Below are 20,784 nucleotides of genomic sequence, written 5' to 3' on the forward strand. Positions count from 1 at the left end.
CAAATGAGCACTTAGTTTAACATATGCTACTCCAGTGTTTAGGTAGATGAAGACCATTTTTGACGCTTGTAGATGAAGACCATTTTTGACGCTTGTGATAGACATCCAGCCACTTGAATTTCTTGTGGAGAGAGTCCGGTGATGGTGGAGCAGTCCATTGTTGAACACACCCAGTCCTAGCCTTGAGCTTTTCAAGGTTGTAAACAACCTTAGTAAAGAAATGTTCATGGAAACTCTTCATCTGTCGAACAAATGTTCGTCCGATCGAGTACATTCATTCGTCTCACTGCAAATCTATAGCTGTATAATAAATTTTCATCGTGTAATTCATTAGTCGGCATCACCCTAATCGAGCTCAAACCCTCTTACCTGGACTCTATGGTTTTGGTCTTGTACTCGTGCTGACCGGAAATATGACATGGATGTGTGAACGGAATCTGAATCAAATCTTTTGATTCCTATTGAAACTTGATACTTCATCTTATAACAACTTAAGTTCAAAATGATATAAAAGGCGATAAAACAACTTGTTCATAAAGGTTCATATATAAATCACATATTTTAATGTTATTCTTTGACTTTATGACACAGATATGACACATAATCAAGTACATAAGCTAATCCGCAGAAGACAATAGTCATAACAATTTTTTTAAGATGTAAAATGAACAAAGAACATAAAATTTTTCTCTTATGTTAATCTTATATGCAGATCCCCGCACCGTGTCCGATTTGGTACTCAGCATCCAAGAATCCTATCCTAATTTTCAAAGGACCAGATACTCGGCACCGCACCCGCGTCGAACAGCTGTACCCCAGTCCGGATAACTCAGAACTCAAGTAAGCCTTGGTCAGAGGGACCATCTTCACTCTTCACATCTTTTGGCATTTCATGGGAGATTGTTTGGGACAGAGAGATGTGGTGCTGGTAATTTCAGTTTATGTGTAGTTGGCGGTGTAACTGTTTGCATGTTCTTGCCTTTCGGAGCAGCCATAAGAGCATCTTGCTCTGCAACTGCATTACCTGGTTCAAGAACAACAGGAACCACAGTGCCTCTTGCTTCAACTGAAGGAGCTGTCACAGTTGCAGTTATGTCTCTTCTGGTCAACAAATTAGCTGCCAGAGGATATGCAGATGAGCCATTTCCTTGATAATTGGCTCTCCGCTGATGGCTCTCTTTAGGTCTCCTCTGACGAGCATCACTCCTCTTTTGAGTTGCATGAGGAGTCTCCTTTCCTCTGATCATCGAAAGATGCGGGGCCACATCATTTTCTGCCGTCACAGGAGCATAATGTCCAGGCTTGAAAAGAACACCCCTTAGATCTGAGTTGCCAATTTTACCAGTAATCACATAACCATCATCAAATTCCGACTCCACAACAGCTGTAACTGCCTGGCCTACCTTACTAAATGTATCCTCAACTGGATTAACATGCTCTGGCACACTGGCATTTCCAGTTCCAAGTAGGTTGTTATGGGTTCTTGGGCGAACACTTGGTACATGATATAAGCTTTCATCTTTTTGTGGGTGACCTCGTTTTTGCTTCAGAGGGATAAGGGCCGAGTCAAACGAGTTGTTCCCTTGGATAGATTCAGCCATTGTAAGAAGAATTAAACTCAAAACACCGTGGTCCCTTTCCTCTGCAGACAGATAGGCATTTATCAGTAAGCAGATACGAAAGACTAAACAAATGTAACACAAGGGATTCACTTGATATGTTATTCTGCAGCTAATCTAAAAAGATGGTCAACACAAACTGAATTAAAATAAATGCATATCGTACACAATGGAAAAGGAAATTCATTCTATTAAAATTAAAAGGTGGAATAGGAACTCTCTTAACAGGGGTTCTCTTTAGAAAGTTATTAAAACTAAGCTCCGAATTCAAGTTTGTGCAAAAGAATAGCTACCAGATACATTTATGACCTAAGAAAGAGCTGAGACCAACTCCCACGTATCTGCTAATATGGAAAATGGAGCTACATTTTCCATTTCTGTGATTTTCTTAACAGTTAACTTATTGGTTTACTAAAAACATTCTACAGATTTTGGCTTGTCACATTTATGATTCCGATGCCCAGCTTTGTATATTCTATGAGGTACTCTGTAATTCAGGTACTCATGAAGTACCACATCATCTGGTAAAAGTTTTCAGATTTCATGCTACCCCTTTATCAGTCCAGGTAACAGTGGGCAGATTTTTGTATCAGTAGATTATAACTATAATATTTTGAGTGGTAATGACTCCGCGACAGTAGTTTTCCTGACCTAATACATTTATTCAGTCAAGATGCAGCAATAAAACCTAGAATGCCCTAATCATATTTTTCCCAAATTATGATTGTGAACAAAAGCTAAAGGCATATAATATTCACGGTAAGCTAATATACAATCTATAGGCTGACAAACTCCGAGAGGCTTTACTTCTCCCAATCTCACTACTGGCATTAGGCAGATACCAACTGTTCCTCAACTCTGTTTATTTGTAGCATTCCCCCTAACCGAATTCATTACATATATATAACCTACTAATTTGGCTCAGATATTACTGTGAGGACATAAGTCTTCCCTGTGCAAGTAAGAAGAACATATTAGCTGAGTACTAATAAAGCATCGAATTGCAAATCTTTTAACTTCAGTTAACCTAAAGGAGTATCCACATGAAATAATGATGCAGATCGAAGCAAATAAAGGTTGCAAGACTCCAGGAATTGCCTATATGCCTTTTAAAATATATATGTGGTTTGTTTTTTTACAATAATAGTATATATGCAACGTTAAATTAAATCGTCTTTTTATAGTATTAAAGATTGCAGATGGAAACTTCAAAGCTACTAGGTTTGCCAGAATTTCACTACATCTTATGGGAGAAGAATGTAAACTCTACTCTGCCAAGTTCGAAAATATCTATCCTATTAGTGCAAAATTCCACAGAAACTAACAGATCTAGGGTTTGCAAATTGAGTAGCTTCAGATATAAAAACCTGTAATATAGATGTACTTCCTATAAGGTGATAATTCTGAGTGTTGCATCACCCGAAACAGAATTGCAGATTTCCATTTCTACAGCATGTAAGTGTAACCAGTAAAAAGAGGTCCACATATCTGAACATTTCCATAAGTATAATGACTTATTACTTTCAATGGTAGATTCTTAATTTTTTTACACATATTTTTAAGAATTTTGACCGTATGCTTGAAATTACTAATTTTTAACAAAAAAATTGTGAATAAAAATATTAGTGTCATATTTTTATTCACAAAAAGCGACTTTTAAAAATAATATTTAAAAGTGTGCTGTCAAAATTTTAAAATTAGGTAAAAAGATGGAGACAAATATATTCTAAGGGAGGGAGTACCATATAGCAGTTAGCACACTATTTGAGAAAAACTTATTCACCCATATTGACAGCTTATAATTTTGACTGAAAATTTTAAATAATAATTTATATTTTTTAGAATGCTTTGAATTATATAATACACATAAACTTTAGTCCAAATTTGATGAAATTGAACACAAATAATAAAGTGAAGTACTAATTTGCAAGGATAGAGGTGCCAAAACTACACTACTTGCGGAGTTGCGGTACACTTATGATCAACAACGGTCAATCATCAGCCAATTAGAGCAAATTACATATACGTTTAACAATTAATGTATCAATCTATGAAACGAAAGAAAACATGACTAGAAATTACGGCTGAAAATCAAATGAATGAAATGTAAAATTGAATAAAAAATAAGCAAGAACATATAATTGCAGTGAATTATATAAATTAATCAACGGGGAATTAAAGAATTGAACCTGTACGAAGAAGTAAGAGCAAAGGGTCAACTTGAACCCTAGAATTTGGGGGAGAGAAAATTACGGGTTTTAATCGGAAAAAACTGGGACAGCCTGCCGAATGTTTGATGTGTGATATATGTGTGAATGTGTGTAATTTTTGTATGTGGGGGTTTAAACTTGAGAAACGTCTACGAGGATGATAAATTAGCTAGTATAATACCAAACTGAAGTGGGCCATGAGTACATGACACTTGACTTATGTGTACTCTGTGACATCCTCGCCAGTGGATAAACATATTATAGCTGGCACAGCTTGTAAAAGTAGAAGTAGACACAATGTGTGACCCCACACAAACTTACAAAAAAGGATGAATATGGTTTGGGCCGCTCAGGTTAGCCTAGATAAAATACCATTAGAGTATCTCGAACACAGATAGTTATGCTATTAGCTAAAATTATTAATATAAATAATTAGATAAAGTTAGCTATATCTAAAAATTTATTATTTTCATATTCTCACAACTATATTATTAGATATTACTCTCGATGTCCCTCTCTTTTCTTTACAGATTTTTTGCACTGCTCAACACGCATTTTAAGGCGCATATAAAACATAATTATATAATTTCTTTTTTTAAAAAAAAAATTGTATAAAAATATAAACATCCAACTTTTATTCAGAAGAAGAAAAAAGGTTCAAAATAGTTTATCAAACAACATTTTATCAGAGTATTAGAATTTGTGTCGAGCCCCGCTCTCCAATGTAAACAAGTAAGGGGGACGAAGGGAATAGTTATTTATTGTGAATATATTTTATAATTTTATTCTAAATCAATAAAAATAATTTTTTTATACCAATATATATGCTATTCTAATTAATTAAAATAATTTTATTATTTAAAAATATGTTATTTTACTATTCTAAAATTCTAATGGTGTTATTTTTATATAGTAATTATATATTGTTAATAAAACCAAAAAATATTTTTTTTTCTAAATCCTGTTAAAGAAATTTTTTATAGAAGGACATATGTTATTTTAATTAATCAAAATAATCTTATGTATAATGCAAATCATATCATTATTAAATTCCATTTCATTCCCAAATTTTGTATAAAACTTTAACAGAAGGATAATATTTTTCTAAAATCATACGTGAGAACTCCCATCGAGGAGTGAAATAGAACATGAAACCGTAAGCTCCCAAGGAGTGGTAGGAGACCGAGCTCTGACCGCGTGCCTGTTGAAGAATGAGCCGGCGACTCATAGGCAGTGGCTCGGTTAAGGGAACCCACAGGAGCCCTAGCGAAAGCGATATATCCAGCTCATGTGTTTAACACATTTTATTTTTGTTTTAAAATAAAAAATTTATATTTTTAGGCAAAAAAACATATAAATTATTTTTACATAAAACATATATTTTTCATATAACTCAAAATGCTGTAAATATTAACTTCCCATTTATTACAATTTCGATAGTGATTTCAAATTATATAAGAAATAACTTCCCATCATAACCAAATGAGCACTTAGTTTAACATATGCTACTCCAGTGTTTAGGTAGATGAAGACCATTTTTGACGCTTGTAGATGAAGACCATTTTTGACGCTTGTGATGATAGACATCCAACCACTTGAATTTCTTGTGGAGAGAGTCCGGTGATGGTGGAGCAGTCCATTGTTGAACACACCCAGTCCTAGCTGTTATATGCAAATTTGTCAAGATCAGCTAAATGGGCCAAGCCCATCAAAGGAAGTCTATTCAGCCCAGGGAAGTCACAGTTGATGCAACTTCAAAGGAAACCCATAAGAAGATAGGGCGCGCCCAATCTTCAGGCGCGCCCACTTTCCGGAGACAGTCTCTTTTTAAAATCTTAGAAGGACAGTATGGGATGGTTCTTTGTTTAAGGGGACGCCCTTAGGCATGAGCCAATCTTACTGTTAAAATGTTGAAGGCCCTACCTTGTAGTTTGAGGAGTTGTCCTCCTTGGGAGGTAGAGGTTAAAGAGAAGCCGCGTCCTGGAAGGCTCTATCTCTGTAGTCTGGCGGGTTGTCCCTGTCGGGGAGTAGGGTAGTACCCATGCATTTGGGGTAAGCCCCAGGGCTAGGCCTCATCGTATTGGGCCCCTTTCGGGAGGAAGATTCTAGAAGGGGAGGCCCAGCCCACATGGGTCTCTTAGGAGAAAGAACTACGTGCCGGCTTGATCCCCTATAAATAGGGGTACGTAGGCAGATTGTAGGCATCGATCATTCTTGAGAGCTATTCCAGTTAGCAATCTCGAACCCTTTGCTTACAATTGCAGCCACCTCCATAACAAACAACCAACCATCTCCTACATTCTCGCCAACTGAAATCTTGATCCACGCCGCGAACCTCATCTTTGTTAACCTACCAGTTTTCTCCGTTAACAAATTGGCGCTAGAAGGAGGGGATAGTTCAAGATTTTCCATCAAGGAGAAAGATGTCGAATCACGGCGAGACAACGCCCGGCGGGAACCAACCCCCCGATCCTAGATCGGGGATAGGCGATAACACTCCCGTCGACAACACGCCGGTCGGGAACGCTTCCCAGGACAGAGCAATCATCATAACAGACGGAGAGCCGGGCGTTATGAGACGCCCCATCTCCAGCTCGCCGCCGGTATTCATGAGCAACGAGGAGTTACTTAAGGAGTTGCACTACTTGAGAAACGAAGCGAGAGAACAGCAAGCGCTCAGAGTGCGAGTCGCTCAACTGGAGTCCCTTGTTCCCGGAACACATCGTTCCGGGAAGCAGCCCTTTGAAGAGGAAAGTCAGTCAGGCCATCGTGATGATAGAAGGCCTGTGATTGTTCCACGAAACTTATTCGCGTCAGGCGGCCAGACTACCGCCGGAGGAGAGGGCGCTAGGGACGGAGGAAGACCCCCGCAAGATAGACGAGCGACCGCACACTTGGAGGAGGCCAGTCGAGATGTTAACGCTCTGGCGGAGAGATACAGAGGAAGAGTCAGTAGGGCGGATCTTCTGGCTCTGATCAAAGATCTTGAAAGCAGACCCGAATACGCGAGTACCGGGTCAAGAACTGCAGGCACGGGTCGGGAAGGACATAGGAAGGAGATTCCGCATGGATCAGACTCAAGAAGCTATGACAGATCGCAAGAACAAGAACCCCGTAGTTTGGGGGGAAGATCGGAGCGAGACCCGATCGTGCTTGAAGGACGGCAGAGTCAGGGAGGAACGCGCGAGCATGCGACGTCTCCGGGCAACGGAAGGACTCATCATCAGGTTCTTTTCTTGTCTCCTCTTGTAAATTACCGTACAAGTTATATTATATTTCGTTCTGGTAGTAGTAGGGTATGTAATAACGAATGGTTAGGCGAATCTTGATCAGACCATTGCCGATCCGCACATTCAAGCCTCGTCTCAGGCCAATGCTCTTGCCAATCCGCATATTCAAGCCTCATCTCAGGCCAATGCGGCCCCATTCGCTCAGACTCACGCTAATCAATCCAATCCTCTTACCACGGCAAGTGATCTCATGGCTACCGGAACACTACCATCAATGACTCTGTCCCAGCCAAACGTTCAGACCATTCCAGGCATTGGAGCTATTGATGTCAACAGCCTAAGGAAACTTCTGGCACATTTCGACGGAAGCCAAACGTCTCTTTCAAGCCAAGCCCTATCACCATTCTCTGCTGAAGTGATAGAGGCTCCGCTGCCAGCCAATTACAGAAACACCAACTCCGATTTAAAGTTTCATGGCAACTCAGATGCTGTAGAGTTTCTTGGGAGGTTCAATGTTGAGATGGGTGTCTACCAGATACCGGACCCTGTCAGGTGTAGACTTCTTGCGGCCACATTCAGAGACAGCGCCTACCAATGGTTCCGGAAATTGGAACCAGCGTCCATCACTTCTTGGACAAGCATGCAGACTATGTTCTTGACTCAGTTCCAGGCAACCGTCAAGTACGCTCCACCAGTCACCACTCTGGCAAATATCAAACAAAAGGAAGGAGAGACTCTTCATGCCTACTTCAAACGTTTCAATGCAGAGTCATCCAATGTTCGGGGGGCAACTGATGAGACACTGAAAAGCTTCTTGGTGGCTGGGCTTCGAGTAGGAACTGATTTTTGGAAGCACTTGCAAGGCAATGATCCCAAGTCTCTGGCAGATTTATATGCAAGGGCTGAGGCATACAAAAATGTTGAACAGTCACTGGCTGAGAGTCGAAAGAATGAGAGAAGCCCTGGTAAGGCCCGACAAAAGAGAAGGGACCGGTCCCCAAGTCCAGAACAAAGGGGGAGGCGACGAAGTCCCAACCGGGTCAACACCATGTATAGAAGGAACTATACACCTCCTCGAGATCATGAAGAAAGGGAAGATCGCTGGACACCGCTTGCCGCGCCAATTGATCACATCTTCGAAGTTAATAGTGACAAGGGACTCTTCCGCAGGCCAGCTTCACTAAATTCTTGGCAAGCCAAGAATAAGGACAAGTACTGTGAGTACCACGAATCAACCGGGCATGATACCCATGAATGTAGACAACTGAAAGAGGAGATCGAGTTGCTAATCAAAGAAGGCCAGCTTAATGAATGGATAGTGCGAGAAGCCCGGTCCCGACGGGATATTCGAGCCAAGGACAGAAGGGGGCTTGGCTATACTGGCGATCAAGAAGGGGGAAAGCAAGAGGACATCCAGTTCGTTAAGGAGGGAAGCATTCATGTCATCTTTGGAGGACCACATTTGGCCGGTGAGGGGACCAGGGCTATGGAGAGATATGCAAAGGAAGCGAAAGGTAGGCCCCTTACTAATATACATAATTTGTCATCTAGACCGCCTAAAGTCTTTAGAGGCGAAGCCATTGACTTTACCTTTTCAGAAGAAGATGCCAGATGGGTTCACCACCCGCACAATGATGCCCTGGTGATCGCCCTTCGTATTGGTCCAATGAATGTTCATCGTGTGCTCGTTGACAACGGAAGCTCTGTCAACATTCTCTATTATGGCACCTACCAGAAGCTTGGCCTCCCTGATAAGGATATGAAAGTTGAGGATGTCTATATCTATGGATTTGGTGGAGAGGCTGTAAAGGTAAAGGGGACCATCCGGCTCCCGGTAACTCTAGGAGAAGGAACATGCTCAGCCACTCAGGTGATGGATTTTATGATTGTGGATCACGACTCATCACACAACGCCATTGTTGGGCGACCGTTACTGAAAGAAATGAGAGTGGTCACATCGATATATCATTTGTCTATGAAATTCCCAACACCTGGAGGGATTGGAGTGGTGAGGGGATGCCAATATGACTCCAGAGAGTGTTACCTGCAATCTCTTAAAGGTTTCAAGAAGAGTAGATCACTGAAAGAACCCCTTGTTGCCAACACTGGTGGGGAGGTCAATATGACTTACTTCGTCCAATTTCCTGATGAAGGAGATAATCTCAAGCAATCAAAAGGGAAAGAACCAATGGAAGTAGATTCAGATGCAGAGCTTAAGCCTTGCTCTATATGGGAAAAAGGGGAGACATCTGGAACCAAAGAGGAGTCTGATCTAGACCCAAGGCTGCCCCTAGAGTCAACCAAGACCGGTCCAGCTGAGGATACCGTTGAAATCCAGGTTGGGGAAGCCAGAGAGGCCAAAATATTAAAGATAGGGTCTAAGCTGAAAGGAGAGTTGAAGGCAAGCCTTATCCGTTTCTTAAGAAGCAACTTGGATGTTTTTGCTTGGTGTCATGCTGATATGGTAGGGATCGACCCAGAAGTAATGAGTCACCATTTAAACATTGACCCTACCAAGAAAGGGATGAGACAGAAGAGAAGGCCTGTTAGTGGAGAAAGGGCCCGAGCATTAAAGGAAGAGGTTGACCGGTTGTTGGGTGCTAAGCTGATCAAGGAGTCGTTCTACCCTACATGGCTGGCTAACCCGGTCCTTGTCAAGAAGCCTAATGGGAAGTGGAGAACCTGTGTTGATTTCACTGATCTAAACAAAGCATGCCCAAAGGATAGTTTCCCACTCCCAAGGATAGATCAGTTGGTGGATGCCACAGCGGGACACGCTCTGCTAAGTTTCATGGATGCCTATTCAGGATATAATCAGATACCTATGCATGAACCAGATCAGGAGCACACTTCATTTATAACTGACAAAGGCTTATATTGCTATATAGGGATGCCATTTGGACTAATCAATGCTGGCGCAACTTACCAACGCCTTGTGAACATGATGTTTAAAGAGCAGATCGGCAAGACTATGGAGGTTTATGTAGATGACATGCTGGTCAAGTCCAAGGAGGCGCGAGATCACATTCAGCACTTGGCTGAAATGTTTGACATACTTAGGAAGTATCGAATGAAGCTGAATCCCCAGAAGTGTGTATTTGGAGTTGAGTCTGGTAAATTCTTGGGGTTCATGGTAAACCATCGAGGGATCGAAGCTAACCCTGCGAAAATAAAAGCATTACTTGATATGAAGTCTCCTCAGAATGTGAGGCAGGTTCAGAGCCTTACAGGGAGGATAGCAGCACTAAATAGATTTGTGTCCAAGTCCTCAGACAGGTGCAAGGAGTTCTTTAAAGCAATCAAGGAAGCCGGAAAGACGTTCGTATGGACAGAAGAGTGTGAGGAGGCCTTCCAAAAGATAAAGGAACAATTGGGAAAGCCACCTCTCTTGGCCAAGCCCATAGAGGGAGAAACATTGATCTTATACCTAGCTGTTTCAAGATACTCGGTCAGTGCTGTCCTAGTAAAGGAGGAAAAGGATGTCCAGTTCCCGGTGTATTACGTTAGCAAAAGGTTACAGGACGCTGAGACGAGATACACCAGCATGGAAAAGTTGGTATATTCTTTGATATTAGCAGCGAGGAAACTTCGTCCATACTTTCAGGCACACAAGATAGAGGTAAGAACCTCATACCCTCTACGTCAGATTATGCATAAGCCTGAAGCCACGGGGAGACTCATGAAGTGGGCTGTTGAGCTAGGACAGTTTGACTTGGATTACAAGCCTAGAGCTACTATCAAAGGCCAAGCCCTGGCTGATTTCTTGTTGGAATTTGAGGATGATACTCAGGAGTGGGCAATAGTACCGTATAGTCCAGTTGTTGAACCCATTGAGGGTCTTTTGGTTGAGGATGATGCATGGTGGAACTTGCATGTCGATGGAGCTGTCAACTCAGATGGAGCTGGAGTGGGGATAGTTTTGGTTAGTCCCGGGGGGTGTCGATTGTTAAGTGCCATTCACCTAGGGTTCCCTGCAACCAATAATGATGCAGAATATGAAGCTTTGATCAATGGTCTGGCCCTAGCTGTGGAAATGAAGGCTAGGAACCTTATTGTGTTCAGTGATTCAATGTTGGTGGTCCACCAGGTAAATGGGGGGTTCTTAGCTCGAGGTTGGAGGACGAACTTATACATGACTCATACGCAAGAATTAATAAAGAGGTTCAAAGAGGTACACTTGGAAAAGGTTCCTCGCGAGAAAAATGAAGGTGCTGATGCATTGGCCAAGGCCAGTTCTAGAAGGGACACCAAGTTATTAGGAACTATCCAATTCTGTGTTCAGGAGAAGCCAAGTGTGTCAGAAGCACAGAAGGTTACCCGGTTCAGGGGAGATCTGATGGAAGTAGGAGATGAAGTTGTGGATACTTGGATGACTTCTATACTTAAGTTCATCCAGGAGGGTCAGCTCCCGGAAAGTGTGAAGGAAGCCAGAAGTCTCAGATACAAAGCAGCAAGATTTGTAATATACGATGGTGTCTTATACAAGAGAGGGTTCAACCAGCCGCTGCTGAAGTGCATTGCAGGGGAAGAATGCAATTATATCTTAAGGGAAGTGCATGAAGGAATATGCGGCAATCACTCGGGGGGTAGTTCACTTGCACTGAAGATCCTTAGGCATGGATACTACTGGCCAACTATGAGAAGTGAAGCAAGCAAGTTCGTGCAAGCGTGTGACAAGTGCCAGCGATTTGCCACATATTCATCTCGTCCTGCAGCAAGTCTGACTCCGTTGCTCAGTCCATGGCCATTCGCTTTGTGGGGGATAGATCTCATTGGAGAGCTTCCAAAGGCTAAAGGAGGAGTCAGGTATGCAGTAGTAGCAGTTGATTACTTTACGAAATGGGCCGAGGCCGCACCTCTAGCAACCATTACTGCTAAGAAGATAACATGCTTTGTATTTAATTCAATCGTATGCAGATTTGGTATCCCGTACAAATTGATATCTGACAATGGGAAACAGTTCGACAGCAAAGAGTTGAAGAAATTGTGTGATGACCTGAATATAAGGAGGAACTTTGCAGCTGTGTACCATCCACAAAGCAATGGACAAACCGAAGCAATCAACAAGATCATCAAACACACGTTGAAGGCCAAGTTAGAAGAGAAGAAAGGTGATTGGCCAGAGGAGCTTCCGATGGTACTATGGTCATACAACACTACGCCAAGGACAACTACTGGTGAGTCGCCGTTCATGTTAACCTATGGCTGTGAAGCAATGGTTCCAGTAGAGGTCGGAGCAGGTTCCTTCAGGAGAGACCACTTCCAGGAAGAGGACAATGTTGTTAACCAGAGGCTACATCTAGATATGTTGGAGGAAGTCAGAAGGGAGTCGCAAGTTAGGTTGGCAGCATATCAACAAAGGACAGCCCGGTTCTATAACAATCGAGTCAAGCCCAGACCATTCAAAGTGGGAGACTTGGTGTTGCGCAAGATGATGCCAGGGATGAAAGTGCCAAGTCATGGAGTGTTTGGTGCAAATTGGAAGGACCATACCGCATACGAGCCGAGATCTTTGGAGGAGCCTATTATTTGGAAGATATGCAAGGTGAGACCATTTCTAAAGCATGGAATGCTGAGCACTTGAAGAAGTATTATCAGTAAGAGCAATATGGACTCTGCCGACAGGAACAGCATGTAGACCTTAAATATGGAAGAACATCCTGTGTAATCACTTTTCAATATATAATGGCAGGAACCTTTAATTCCTTTTTACTGCCTGCAGACACAGGGCGCGCCCAAACGTGGGGCGCGCCTACTCTTTAACGACTTAAAAGGGTACTGGGTTATTAAAGATAATAACTCCTCTTGAGAATTTTAATTAAGAATAAGCTCACCGGCGAAATGATCCAGTAAAACGATCAGCATTTGCTCTTTCTAACTCAAAAAACATCAAGACTGGGCGAGCCAAGTCATACGGCGCGCCACATTTCTACTTGTAAATATAACGCAGCGTGATAAAGGAGATTTTCGTATACATGGTGAGTACAAAGGAGGAAAAGCAAATAAACGATATCGTAAAAGAAAGCGTTTAACAAAAGCAGGTAGTAAAGCGTCAGAAAGAGAAGGGGCGCGCCATAATATAGAAACAGACAAGTCCACAAAAGTTATGCAAAATTAAACAAATTGCAGGGTTACAGGGTCCCGCGCCAAAATAATTATCCGCAAACAAAACAAGTATATATAGAAAATACTTTAAACTTGATCTTGATCCTGAGAAGAATCTAAATTCCCAGGCTGGGAGGAGGGAATGGTTGGAATCTCTTGAGGAGTCTCACCTTGAATAAGTTGAGGAACAGGAATTGTCTCAGTAACATTAGGCGAGCCTTCAGCAACCTGGCGCGCCGCATCTTGAGGAGATGGTTGTTCCAGGAAGGCATTAGCAGAGATGGCTGCGACCTCCAGTTCAATTTCCATCCTCTTCTCCTCAATCGCCTTGGCTTCCTCAACTCTGAATTCTTCAACCCAAGCCTTGGTTGCCGGAATAAACTTGCTCCAATCATACTCAGGATCTACAGCCAAGAACCCGGTGACGAAACTCCTAAACCCTTCAGCAAAAGAGGACTGATTAGGCGCGTCCAGTTGAGTTTGGAGATCCTTCACTTGCTTCTCCAACTCGGCGACCCTCTCTTTAGATAAGGAGAGATCCTGGGCTGACTGGTTTAAATCGGTTCTCAGGTTATCAGCATCAGCTTTCAACCTGGAAATGTCCCTTTCAGCATTCGATTTGAACTCTTCTAACTTCGCCTTATCTTTTTCAGAGGCGCCTAGTTGCTGCTTCAGCTTCTTCTTGTCCTCATTTGCTGCTTCCAAACTAACCCTCAGCTTCTCGGTGTCAGATGGGTTACAAGTCAAATGGAAGAACAACTCAGCTGCGGCGCGCCTACATGCGTCGACCGCTTGTTCCCCATCTCTCTTCTGCCAGACAGCAAATTTAGAAGGCTCGATATAACCGTCAGCCACTTTAGCAAACCAGTCACCGGCTGCGGTCACTAGCGCCTCATAAGGGAATCCTGACGACAGGTCTGCTGTTCTTGACTTCTTGGATACATGGAGGTCGGTTTCCTGACTCTTCCTCTTGTCAAGAATCTTCTCTTTGGGGGAGGACGGCTTAGTGGCGACCTGGCTGACTGATACTTTAGGCGTCTATTTGGAAGTGGACGCGCCCACATTTGTGGCGCGCCCACCTTTCACTCCAAAACCACTGGGAAGCGACATATCTGCAGGTGGAATGAAGAAAGGTTACAAAACAGTTAGTACAATACATTTATAAAAATAAAGATAAAGCATGTATGCATGGACCAATAAAGTATAGACGGACAGGATATTTAAAAGAACATAAGATTGATAATACCATAATCAGGCGCGCCCTGATTATCTGGTGTTCGCTCATCAGGGTTTTCTTCCTCCTCGGAAATAGGTTCTTCAGGCTCTGTTGCTTTTCTCTTAATAGGGCGTCCACCATAGAAGTCTTGAAAAGAGCAGATGGAACCAACGGCCTCACTAAGGAATCCGTACTCTTTCAGGCGTTCGGTGGTAACCAGATGGTTGATTATCTTCGCCTCGTAAGGAAGGTTAGAAATAATATCCGCTCTTCTCTGGGCGCGCCCAGATAGAACTGACTGTTTCCTCTCAACTATAAGAGAAAGCAATATAAAACATGGAAGTAAGATATTGAGTAACACAAGGCGCGCCAAGAGATAGGGCGCGCCATGAAGGCAAAGCGAAGGAGGAATCTTACTAGGGGTAAGGTTGAATTGAGTCCTAACTCTGTCATACTCCGGCCAAAGGTAGAAGAAAGGCTCTTTCCACTTCTTCTCATTGCTGGTCTTTCCTTCGGACCAGCCAGTGGAGTTGTGGGACCTCCTTACTACCAGGTAGAAGTAACCCACACTGGACGCGCCCAGTCTGAAGAAATAGCTGAGATCCATCATGGTAGGTGCTCGTTGATTGTGATCCTGATATAACATGTATAAGGCTATGGCAAGTTTCCAGCTATTTGGAGAAAGTTGAATGGGAGCTATGTCAAACCATTCCAAGATAGATCTGAAGTAAGGGTGTAGGTGAAATCCAATACCTAATCTCACAAGCTTTGGTGTAAGCACCATCCTAGGGATCCTCAGACAGGGGTTATAATCAAAGATGTAAGGACGCATTTCAGGATGAGGGCGCGCCCAGAGACAACCCAGGTTATAATACTTAAGGCACCATTTGATTTCGGCGTTTGATGCTGTAGAAGAAAGACCAACACATGCCAACTTACCGGCCCTTTTTCGCCTTTTAGCCTTAACTGCTTCGGGGATCTCCTGGTCCTCATCCCAATCGAAATCAAGTTCGCGATCAGAAATCGGGTGATGAACATATGGATTGGGCGAAGCTTGAGGAGAGGGAGGGCGCGCCTCAAGATCTTCATCCTCGTCAATTAAGGATTGGTAGAAATTTTCAGCCTGTGCTTCGGCTGCAGCTTCAGCTGAGTCTTCCCCGTCGGAACCCCCATCTTCGTTTTGCAAGTCCTCAGAACCTTGGGCAGATACGGATGAATAAGTACGGTTAGGGGCGCCTCGAAGCTCCTCCTCGTCTTGATCTAGGAGTTTCTCTAAGACAGTGGAATCATTAACTGGAAGTTCAGGAGATGACGCTTCGCTTTCAGCCATAGTTTTAGAGGCACGAGGAGGAAATGATCTCAAAGGAATAGGAGAGAAATATATCGGCGCGCCTGAGTCGGCCAGCTGCAAAAAGGAGACAGAAGAAGTTTTAGCAACTGGGCGCGCCGAGATAAAATACAAAATAGACGATGAAGAGATTAAGGGGAAAATATGAACGTCTTAAACAGGGGGAGTAAAAGAAGAAAAAGGGGGATACAAAGAGTACAAGATCTGGTAATATCCTAAGATACAGTCATGGTGATACAGATAGCTACTATGACTAGGAGGAAGGGATGGATAAGAATTAAGGAATAATAAAGGTGAGCAGGCGCGCCAAGAGATAGGGCGCGCCATGAAGGCAAAAGAAAAAGAAAAAGCTTGGTCAAACGTGAAGAAAGTAGGGGCAATCTATCCTACGGGGCGTAGCTACGTGGATGAAGGACCATACTTTACTCTTACAAAACTAAGTGGGTAACATAAACACATATTTCAAATCACAGATGTACTAAACAAGATCAAATAGAAATATATACACATATATACATACACGAGAGAAGCATGTGAAGAACAGGTAAAGCAGACGAAAAGTCATAAGCTTGGATATAAAGATTTACTCGGTGAAATTACTAAAAAAAGGTATGTACATGTACCTTGTGAAGAGACGAATCGTGGGATGACTTCCAAATTACAAATGGAGCAGTAGCGCGGACGATAGAGCTTGACAAAGACAAACGGCGGCGACAAGGGTTTTTAAGTGAAAACTGTGAAGAAGATAAGAGATGAAAATGGAGAAGTAAAAAGATAAAACCCGTATTTATACTCGGGTAAAAAGGGTGAAATTAAAATAAATTAAAAATACGCAGAAAAAAGTGGAGTACAGCTGTTCACGATAGGGCTTCAACGGTCGGTAACAGAGGGCGCGCCCAATCGTGTCACGCCCAAATTGATTAGAAGAAGTGCAAAAGTAACTTGAAGAAGAGTTAAATGGGAAGAAGAAAGATGTTCACAGAAGACAAAAAGATCTCGCCAACATTTTCAATGTTACCAAGATCTGGGGGGTAGTTGTTATATGCAAATTTGTCAAGATCAGCTAAATGGGCCAAGCCCATCAAAGGAAGTCTATTCAGCCCAGGGAAGTCACTGTTGATGCAACTTCAAAGGAAACCCATAAGAAGATAGGGCGCGCCCAATCTTCAGGCGCGCCCACTTTCCGGAGACAGTCTCTTTTTAAAATCTTAGAAGGACAGTATGGGATGGTTCTTTGTTTAAGGGGACGCCCTTAGGCATGAGCCAATCTTACTGTTAAAATGTTGAAGGCCCTACCTTGTAGTCTGAGGAGTTGTCCTCCTTGGGAGGTAGAGGTTAAAGAGAAGACGCGTCCTGGAAGGCTCTATCTCTGTAGTCTGGCGGGTTGTCCCTGTCGGGGAGTAGGGTAGTACCCATGCATTTGGGGTAAGCCCCAGGGCTAGGCCTCATCGTATTGGGCCCCTTTCGGGAAAAAGATTCTAGAAGGGGAGGCCCAGCCCACATGGGTCTCTTAGGAGAAAGAACTACGTGCCGGCTTGATCCCCTATAAATAGGGGTACGTAGGCAGATTGTAGGCATCGATCATTCTTCCCATTTATTACAATTTCGATAGTGATTTCAAATTATATAGGAAATAACTTCTCATCATAACCAAATGAGCACTTAGTTTAACATATGCTAATCCAGTGTTTAGGTAGATGAAGACCATTTTTGACGCTTGTAGATGAAGACCATTTTTGACGCTTGTGATGATAGACATCCAGCCACTTGAATTTCTTGTGGAGAGGGTCCGGTGATGGTGGAGCAGTCCATTGTTGAACACACCCAGTCCTAGCCTTGAGCTTTTCAAGGTTGTAAACAACCTTAGTAAAGAAATGTTCATGGAAACTCTTCATCTGTCGAACAAATGTTCGTCCGATCGAGTACATTCATTCGTCTCACAGCAAATCTATAGCTGTATAATAAATTTTCATCGTGTAATTCATTAGTCAGCATCACCCTAATCGAGCTCAAACCCTCTTACCTGGACTCTATGGTTTTGGTCTTGTACTCGTGCCGACCGGAAATATGACATGGATGTGTGAACGGAATCTGAATCAAATCTTTTGATTCCTATTGAAACCTGATACTTCATCTTATAACAACTTAAGTTCAAAATGATATAAAAGGCGATAAAACAACTTGTTCATAAAGGTTCATATATAAATCACATATTTTAATGTTATTCTTTGACTTTATGACACAGATATGACACATAATCAAGTACATAAGCTAATCCGCAGAAGACAATAGTCATACACAATTTTTTTAAGATGTAAAATGAACAAAGAACATAAAATTTTTCTCTTATGTTAATCTTATATGCAGATCCCCGCACCGTGTCCGATTTGGTACTCAGCATCCAAGAATCCTATCCTAATTTTCAAAGGACCAGATACTCGGCACCGCACCCGCGTCGAACAGCTGTACCCCAGTCCGGATAACTCAGAACTCAAGTAAGCCTTGGTCAGAGGGACCATCTTCACTCTTCACATCTTTTGGCATTTCATGGGAGATTGTTTGGGACAGAGAGATGTGGTGCTGGTAATTTCAGTTTATGTGTAGTTGGCGGTGTAACTGTTTGCATGTTCTTGCCTTTCGGAGCAGCCATAAGAGCATCTTGCTCTGCAACTGCATTACCTGGTTCAAGAACAACAGGAACCACAGTGCCTCTTGCTTCAACTGAAGGAGCTGTCACAGTTGCAGTTATGTCTCTTCTGGTCAACAAATTAGCTGCCAGAGGATATGCAGATGAGCCATTTCCTTGATAATTGGCTCTCCGCTGATGGCTCTCTTTAGGTCTCCTCTGACGAGCATCACTCCTCTTTTGAGTTGCATGAGGAGTCTCCTTTCCTCTGATCATCGAAAGATGCGGGCCACATCATTTTCTGCCGTCACAGGAGCATAATGTCCAGGCTTGAAAAGAACACCCCTTAGATCTGAGTTGCCAATTTTACCAGTAATCACATAACCATCATCAAATTCCGACTCCACAACAGCTGTAACTGCCTGGCCTACCTTACTAAATGTATCCTCAACTGGATTAACATGCTCTGGCACACTGGCATTTCCAGTTCCAAGTAGGTTGTTATGGGTTCTTGGGCGAACACTTGGTACATGATATAAGCTTTCATCTTTTTGTGGGTGACCTCGTTTTTGCTTCAGAGGGATAAGGGCCGAGTCAAACGAGTTGTTCCCTGGGATAGATTCAGCCATTGTAAGAAGAATTAAACTCAAAACACCGTGGTCCCTTTCCTCTGCAGACAGATAGGCATTTATCAGTAAGCAGATACGAAAGACTAAACAAATGTAACACAAGGGATTCACTTGATATGTTATTCTGCAGCTAATCTAAAAAGATGGTCAACACAAACTGAATTAAAATAAATGCATATCGTACACAATGGAAAAGGAAATTCATTCTATTAAAATTAAAAGGTGGAATAGGAACTCTCTTAACAGGGGTTCTCTTTAGAAAGTTATTAAAACTAAGCTCCGAATTCAAGTTTGTGCAAAAGAATAGCTACCAGATACATTTATGACCTAAGAAAGAGCTGAGACCAACTCCCACGTATCTGCTAATATGGAAAATGGAACTACATTTTCCATTTCTGTGATTTTCTTAACAGTTAACTTATTGGTTTACTAAAAACATTCTACAGATTTTGGCTTGTCACATTTATGATTCCGATGCCCAACTTTGTATATTCTATGAGGTACTCGGTTATTCAGGTACTCATGAAGTACCACATAATCTGGTAAAAGTGTGCAGATTTCATGCTACTCCTTTATCAGTCCAGGTAACAGTGGGCAGATTTTTGTATCAGTAGATTATAACTATAATATTTTGAGTGGTAATGACTCCGCGACAGTAGTTTTCCTGACCTAATACATTTATTCAGTCAAGATGCAGCAATAAAACCTAGAATGCCCTAATCATATTTTTCCCAAATTATGATTATGAACAAAAGCTAAAGGCATATAATATTCACGGTAAGCTAATATACAATCTATAGGCTGACAAACTCCGAGAGGCTTTACTTCTCCCAATCTCACTACTGGCAGTAGGCAGATACCAACTGTTCCTCAACTCTGTTTATTTGTAGCATTCCCCATAACCGAATTCATTACATATATATAACCTACTAATTCTGCTCAGATATTACTGTGAGGACATAAGTCTTCCCTGTGCAAGTAAGAAGAACATATTAGCTGAGTACTAATAAAGCATCGAATTGCAAATCTTTTAACTTCAGTTAACATAAAGGAGTATCCACATGAAATAATGATGCAGATCGAAGCAAATAAAGGTTGCAAGACTCCAGGAATTGCCTATATGCCTTTTAAAATATATATGTGGTTTGTTTTTTTTACAATAATAGTATATATGCAACGTTAAATTAAATCGTCTTTTTATAGTATTAAAGATTGCAGATGGAAACTTCAAAGCAACTAGGTTTGCCAGAATTTCACTACATCTTAAGGGAGAAGAATGTAAACTCGATCTACTCTGCCAAGTTCGAATATATCTATCTTATTAGTGCAAAATTCCACAGAAACTAACAGATCTAGGGTTTGCAAATTGAGTAGCTTCAGATATAAAAACCTGTAATATAGATGTACTTCCTATAAAGTGATAATTCTGAGTGTTCCATCACCCGAAACAGAATTGCAGGTTTCCATTTCTACAGCATGTAAGTGTAACCAGTAAAAAGAGGTCCACATATCTGAACATCTCCATAAGTATAATGACTAATTACTCTCAGAGGTAGATTCTTAATTTTTTTACACATATTTTTAAAAATTTTGACCGTATACTTGAAATTATTAATTTTTTACAAAAACATTGTGAATAAAAATATTAATGTCATATTTTTATTCACAAAAAGCGACTTTTAAAAATAATATTTAAAAGTGTGCTGTCAAAATTTTAAAATTACGTAAAAAGATGGAGACAAATATATTCTAAGGGAGGGAGTACCATATAGCAGTTAGCACACTATTCGAGAAAAACTTA

The 20,784-nt window shown here is 41.8% G+C and overlaps 1 protein-coding gene across 1 annotated transcript; it reads right to left on the minus strand.

Annotated features, from left to right (window-relative positions):
- Window positions 1-546: 546 nt before the first annotated feature.
- On the minus strand, window positions 547-3,978 carry LOC108222286 (protein METABOLIC NETWORK MODULATOR 1-like). Its single transcript, XM_017396207.2, has 2 exons — window positions 3,809-3,978; window positions 547-1,642 (listed from the first exon to the last, which is right to left on the minus strand). The coding sequence occupies exon 2, from the start codon at window positions 1,599-1,601 to the stop codon at window positions 891-893; it is 711 nt and encodes a 236-aa protein (XP_017251696.2). The 5' UTR covers window positions 1,602-1,642; window positions 3,809-3,978; the 3' UTR covers window positions 547-890.
- Window positions 3,979-20,784: the final 16,806 nt, after the last annotated feature.

Source organism: Daucus carota, chromosome 5 (genome assembly GCF_001625215.2).
Source record: "Daucus carota subsp. sativus chromosome 5, DH1 v3.0, whole genome shotgun sequence".
Lineage (NCBI taxonomy): Eukaryota > Viridiplantae > Streptophyta > Magnoliopsida > Apiales > Apiaceae > Daucus > Daucus carota.